Raw genomic sequence first — 7,345 nt, forward strand, 5'->3', positions numbered from 1 at the left:
TCTCGACCATTTTCAAAAAACATTCGGCCCGCGTCTTAGCCCGACGAGCACTCTCGATCTCCAGCATGTAAGTCTAAAAAAAATGAAAGAGAGAGGAGAGAAAGAGTAAATATAAAGACAAAGGTCACAAAGCGAAGAAATCAAAAGAGAACTCACCCTTAGGGCCATCGCGGCCACGCCGCGTGACAACCCAGAATCGCTGACCTCCTAAAGAGATCCGCTCTCAGCGGCGGAGCATAGAAGATCAAACTGTGGCACCAAATCGACTGTGTCTTGCAACAGGTTGAGATCCGACGGAATTTCGAGTATGCGGGAAGGGCCTTCCGCCCTTGCCACAGTTCGGGTAAAGCCCTCCTCGAACATCCTCACGTCCTCAGGGTCGATGTCGGATTTGGACTCATAATCCTCAACCATGACGCCTTTCCCCCTCTCAATGGCCGAAGAAGGGGCGCGGTTCGGCCGAGATGGTGATGACTTGCTCGGAACAACAACAGTAGCCCCGGAACTCCGTCCCTCCGTTGCGATAGCCTCTTGAATGCCCGCAACGGGCGTCGCCTCTGCAGCCAGACTGGCACCACCGCCGGTCTCAGGTGTCGTCGAAACAAGGTCACCCCTTGAGGGCGTTTCGACTAAAGGAGCCTCTTCCAACACTACCCTTCGCCTCTTCGACGGAACCTTTCCGCTACCGACGCGGGAAGATTCGCCAGTTGAACAGACTACGAGGAACGGAATCTCTGGTTGAGGAGTAACCTCTAAGCGTATGGCTTCGGCCGTGGGCGCAGTCCGACGAGCGACCAGACTCCTCACGTCCTCGCCTACAGTAGCTCTTGGTGTAGGCCGGGCGGAGGGAATCGGTTGAAGGAATGCGAGGGGAGGAGCCCTCGTCCTTCTCACTCCTCTCCGACCTATCAATAAGGAGGGATTTGATCATATAACGACAAGGTTATAGAAATTGTGAAACGGAGGACAAAGCAAAACCACAACGAACCAACTCACTAGTAAGAGGCTTGCGTCCAAACTTCTCATGGAAAGACGCCCATTCACGAATCCTCATCGTGTGGAAGAATTTCACTCACCCACTCGCAGATATCGGCAACTAGCGGGGGAGGCAGGCTCTAGGCTACAAAAATAATAGCAAATCCTCAGCAAAGTTGTTAGAGGGAGATGGCCGGCGACCGTCTTTAGAAAAATTGCATAAACAGAAAGGAAACTTACGAGCAAAGTTCCATGTCTCAGGAAACCCCGCCAGGTTCGATACGACATGCTCCGTTCGGACATAAAAGTAGCTCTCCCAAAAGCGACGATTGGCCTTATCGCCTATCTTCACCACCAAAATCTTCGCTCCTCGATGGCGCATATGAATCATCGTACCCTGAAGAAAATGGGGGGCGAAGAGGTGGAGCATGTACCCTAGGGAAATTCCTTGGCCGGCTAGCTTCGCATACTTGATAAGCATGAGGAAGATCTTGTACACATATGGCGAGAGCTGAGCCGGGCACACCTCATAAAAGCGGCAGAAATACACCACCAAGGAAGGAAGGGTAAGCGTGTACCCAATGATAAAGGGATACGCGTAAAATACGCAGTAGCCCGGGCGGTGCAACTGCACTATGTCCTTATCCGCCGGCACCATTTCAATGTGATCGGGGATCCCCCATTTGGCTTTGAACTTTGTGATCGCCGCAGCGTCCATCATAGAAGGAACGAGCTTCGGTTCATCTCCGGTAGGGCTGTTAAAATCGGTCCTCGCCTTCCCCGGGCGGGGAACCACCTCATCCACCATCGGAAACCCCTCATCTTCCACCACTTCCACTCCCTCTTCGAGTAGGGATATGTCATTCTCCGGCATCGGAGCACCTACAACTTTATCAGAGTGGGAAGAAGTACTAGCCATTCGTTTTCTCTGATCGAAAGAAACAAAGATGATGAAGGGAAAAGGCAATGGTCACAGCGAATCCTAGCAGAAGCAGGAATATGAAGGATCAAAGAAGGGGGAGAAGATTTGTGAAGTTCTCTCTTAAGCAATTGAAAAACGTAACCTTCAGACGAGAGGCTCCCCCCTATTTATAGGGGTATAAAAGCCCTGAGCGGAAAAACAAGAGCCGCCAGTTAGAAAAAAGGGGCACGGGAAACGACACAACACCTAGGAAACATGCGCCATAATGACGCATGGGGAATATTGATGACATCCCGAACTGACGTGACGGTCCATTTTTGAACTGACGTAACGGTCTAACACAATTCTCGAAGCGTCACTTTGCTACCTCGCCATAGGGTTCTCGCCCCTCGCATAAAGCGTTCAGATTTCTCCCAACTTTTGAATCAACAGAATCCGCCCATCGAGCTCGCCAAGAGGCGACCCCAACGGGCGGAGGGACTAACTGTATGGGTCAAAATCTGACCACACATGGATTAGCGCTAAAAGGAATGGTAAGGGGTCGACTGAGTTGTGGTCGTGCCCGCAAGGCGTAATAACAACAAGTATCTCGGCCATTGCAGAGATCGATCCGTCAAAAAGCTTGTACGGCAAAGTAAATGGCGTGATATTTGATAGAGGCGACGTGAGGTACAATCAAGGGATGCAGGCATTATGGTTAAGGACCGTTGGATAAATGGGAATGCTGACGGTATATATAGAGGAGGAGAAGACAAGATGGGGGAGGATTTTCTTCTCCTAAAAACAGAAGGCAGAAGAACAAGAGAGGCTCTCGAACAACAATAAAGCAAAAGTCTAGATCTTGGTTGCAGATCTTTGTAATCGTCATTGCCAAATCAATAAAGATAGATCTCGTAGTTATCAATGGCATTCATTCTTTTTCCTCTTTGCTCTTACATTACAGAACGATACGCCAAAGATGTAAGCTTATTGTTTATACTTGATGCCTTTTAATGATCTTAAATCGGGCTATAAGTTTGGTTATATCTCATTCTCTTATCCAATGCACTTAGATCTAGAATTAATTATCCTTGGCTAAGATTTATCCTCTATTTTATCATTAATTAATTTAACAAAGAGTTTAACGCTTTTTGGCAAACAATACATACATTAAAACAAGCCTCTCTTTTTGGTCCTTTGTTACTGGTTTGTTTTCTCACTCTCATCCCACCTAGCAGAATCGACCGTGTTCCCCTTACCCTTCGCATGACATTCCTCTCATCTTTTGTTCTCTGTTAGGTTGCGGCAAGTTGGTCATTAGTTCTTCTGTAGAATGTGTCTTTATACAAACTTATATTATTCCAAGTCGTCTAAAACTTCCAAAAATATTTAGGTTCTTTTTTTTTTCTTTTTTTTTCTAGAATGAAATGGGACATTTTTCGACCTTGATCATCATCCTAAACCGTACACATTCCCCGATGAGTCTGTTTAACCGAAAAATAGGAGAATTCTAAGTTTTACGCATTTGGAATTGCAATTGAGCTAAAGACTTGTTTCATGCAATATGGTTTGGGAAAATACCAATTTTAGTCCTCGGAGTTACTGCGTTATTCTGATTTTGGTCCTTCTATTATTTAGAAAAACTAATTCGTCCTTTAATTAAATCAAATGTGCACTTCCCCATTTGGTTTTCTCCTTATATGATACTCCTCTCTTCTTCTTCTTTTTTTTTTTTTTGGTTGAATAGGTTATAACAAGATGTGATCCTTCTCCTCAGTATCTGATTTGAAGGGTCATAATATAGTAGTCAAATACAAAAGAAGAATATAAAAAGATTGTTGTATCTTTATTGTTACAACCATATTTAGACAAAATATCTACCACAGTTAGGAAGATATGAGACTTCTCTTAGATTCTCTTTTGGATTTAGTTTTAGTTTAAGTTTAATTTCTTTTAAAAAAAAAAAAAAAAGAGGTATGGGAAAAGTTGTGTGATTAATTTAATGCTAAGAAAGTATTGATAGAGAACTTTGCCAGATAAATTTCTTTTAGTTTTTGATTGAGAAAGGAGAGAATTTTACAAAAAGGGAATTCATACAATTCGATAGTATTAGTTCAGCCTGCAAAAAGGAACTATTTTCCACTTGATATAATCCTAATACTGGTAATGCGTGGGGTCCACATACGTGTGAATTTAAATTAACAAACAAGCAAATATATATGTGATCCCATATGAGGCTGATCTCAGGTGAAATCTCAATCTACATAAACAAGTAAAGTTAATAGACGAACTTTAAAAAGTGCCTAAATGAAGATTTGGTCATGTACCTAGGAAATCTAGAATTGATATGAAAGCACTCATAGTTGCAGAAAAAAGAGAAAAAGCTAAACCACACGTAGCAAAAGATATATAGCCAATATATGGTTTACAAATATATATTTACAAGATCAAGTAGTACTTTTTATACCTTTTGGTATCATTTTCCATTTTACTAATTAATCAGTCCAATCTCAATCGACTGGAAATGATGACAGCCACTGATTTCTCCTTGCCAATCATGTATGTAAGTAATACGTGCACGGTTAGGTTAGTTTTCATATATCTCTCCCAAAGGAAATGAAAATATATTTATCATAATTGGGTTTTCCTTTTTTGTATAAAGAAATTATAATTCTCTTATATTTGGCTAGCTAGTCCTTTTTCTTGTAGGAAAAAGTTTGGATCTCTATAAATTGAGGATCCTTCCTTCTCATTCAGTAACATCCACAATATAGCCATATGGGGTTTGAGAGTCGTATTTTGGGAGAGAACTTTACGGGACAAGTGTTAGTGTGTCACTTGTGTTTGCCTCTACATGAGGTTGTTCTCTCGATATTTTGTACTCTCTTTTATATAGTGGATTGCTCATCCCCATCCGTGGACGTAGGTCAATTGGCTGAACCACGCTAAATTTTTGTGTCTCTTTTGGTATATTTCTCTTTTATTGTCTAACTTATCGTCATTCAACACTTGTTTTACTAGCTTCCGCATGACACCTGATTTTTTGGGTCATAACATGCACATAGAACATAGTCATAAAAACTTTGTCCAATTTGTTTCTCTGTTGACCACCTTCGATTCTCCTTTATCTAGTCTAGTATTATAAAGATGTTGAATACGGGTAAAAAGTGAAGGGAGGAGCTACTACAATTTGACATCGAATATGTAGCTAAGGTAAATATCAAATGATTTTTTAGGTTTGTGTATAAGTGTGTTACCTACTGCTTTTAGTTATCCCAATAAGTTATTCAATTTCTTTTCCAAGTTACCAATTCATGTTTATGCGAAGACATTTAGTTACAAATTGTTCCACCACATAAGAATTCTTTAAGATAATTGTCAAATGATATATGGAAAAGTCAAAGACGATGAGATGAAGTGGAGATGGAAAGGACATTTCAATACACATAATTCAATCCACCTCTCGCTGGATAATTATTCAAAAGTCTAATGAGATAAGAATAAATCATTTGCAAATTTTCCATGTTGTGGAGAGAACAGGGAAATTTCTTGAAGGGCTTTAGGGCTCCCTATTAGCATTATTTGGGTCCCAAATATAATTTGTTTGGACATTTGATTCACGATAATGCCCATATCCATGTGGCAGTCGGCAATGAAAGTGGGCTGGCCCCATCTTGAGTGGATAGCCCATTAGTTTATACCAACAGTCTTAGACTTAACTTTAATAACCTTTGTCACAGCATTTTCTTTTTCAAAGAGGATAATTGAGATACACGGGTTGGTCAACTTGGCAATTGTTTATAATAAACTCTTATCTATAGTGCTTATATTAGAAATAATTAAATCTAGTTAATGAAAACATGGCTTGAAACTCTCAAATAATCTCTAAGGATAAAATAAAATATAATATACTTTCATATTAAGAATAAAAAAAACTTTACACATGTTAGCCCTTTAAATGTTTCCTATATAAGCAAACTGCCTCAAAGGGGAGACTTCAATTCATTCAACATCAACATATATACAAATTAAAGAAAACACACATTGTCTCAACCAAAACTCCATGGCAACTACTTCAACTATATTCAATCAAGAATTAATGGACAAGTTCCACTACTCAAGAAGAGTACTACTTGTAATACCAACTACTACATTACAACAATACCACCCCGAGACCACCGTGGCGCCGCCTCCGGCAACCGGAATCAGCCTAAACACAACAGATGATCAACCATCATTTGATGCAAAAGTTGTGATGGTCTTGTCTGTACTTATATGTTCCATAATTTGTTCATTTATCGCCAACTGCATTGTAAAGTGTGCATTGAGGTGTGCTAGCCGCCGAGTATTGGCAAACTCATATTCCTCAAACCATACAAACCCATCTGTAGCAAAGCTAGCTAATACAGGGATCAAGAAAAAAGCCCTCAAAACATTCCCAGTTATAAATTACACTAGAGAAATATTGATGAAATATCCTGGGGTTGGCACTGAGTGTGTAATTTGCTTATCAGAATTTGGAGTTGGAGAAAAAGTTAAGGTTCTGCCTAAGTGCAACCATGGGTTCCACGTCAAGTGTATTGATAAATGGCTCAATTCACACTCTTCTTGCCCTACTTGTAGGCACTGCCTTATTCAAACTTGCCAAAAAATTGTAAATGGAGGCACTTCTGTTACTACAACTGCAATTCCAAACACTCAAGTAGCTACAACATCGGCACCAGTTCAAGAAATCATAATAGGGATTCAATCTCTCCAACCTGAGGGTGTTGTATCTAATAATCTAAGTTAGTTAGAAATATAGGAGTAATATCCAGTAGCGTATGTAGCGTGGGTTTAATTGTTACGTATAAAAATTCACTCAAATTGTAAGAAATACTAAATATGAAACCACAACTTTGTAAATTTGATGAGTTCAATGTTAAAATCTTTAACTATTGAATAAAATTTAAATTCTGGATCCGCCTCTAGGCCCAACGCCTGTGTAGTTTTCCGATGATTCTTTTTGTTTTGCAAGTATATACAATGATTAAATTTTATTTCGGGTTCTTTATTGAGCTTATGTTTATTCCTGTCAAAAAACAGTTATTCCGTATTTTATTTATTCGGATGCATTATAAAGAATCGAGAAATTAAAAAAATTGAAACTCGGGTTTAATTTTGAAGTTAGAATATTATCTTTTCGAAAGATTTGATTGCTTGATTAACATACTTAGACCTGGTTTTAAATAATTCATGGAGTAACCAATGTCAAAGGAGCTTTTACATAGTAAATGTCGTGAGTATTGAGTAATTTAGATCATTTTACCTATATATGAACTCGCACTAGGGTCGGGCATAGGTTGTGCAAACCTAGAAATTCACATCAAAATACGTTTTGAATTTTTGGTTTGAATTTTCAAATTACGGATCGTATTTCGAATTTTATTTTATTTTTTTGGATTTAGACATTATTCCAATATTCATATT

The 7,345-nt window shown here is 39.7% G+C and overlaps 1 protein-coding gene across 1 annotated transcript; it reads left to right on the forward strand.

The window, feature by feature from the left end:
* Positions 1-5,879: 5,879 nt before the first annotated feature.
* On the forward strand, positions 5,880-6,843 carry LOC109216361 (RING-H2 finger protein ATL78-like). Its single transcript, XM_019380510.1, has one exon. It carries the CDS (start codon positions 5,940-5,942, stop codon positions 6,666-6,668), a length of 729 nt encoding a protein of 242 aa, XP_019236055.1. The 5' UTR covers positions 5,880-5,939; the 3' UTR covers positions 6,669-6,843.
* The last annotated feature ends 502 nt before the right edge of the window (positions 6,844-7,345 follow it).

The sequence above is a fragment of the Nicotiana attenuata genome, unplaced genomic scaffold (genome assembly GCF_001879085.1).
Source record: "Nicotiana attenuata strain UT unplaced genomic scaffold, NIATTr2, whole genome shotgun sequence".
In the NCBI taxonomy this organism is placed as follows: domain Eukaryota; kingdom Viridiplantae; phylum Streptophyta; class Magnoliopsida; order Solanales; family Solanaceae; genus Nicotiana; species Nicotiana attenuata.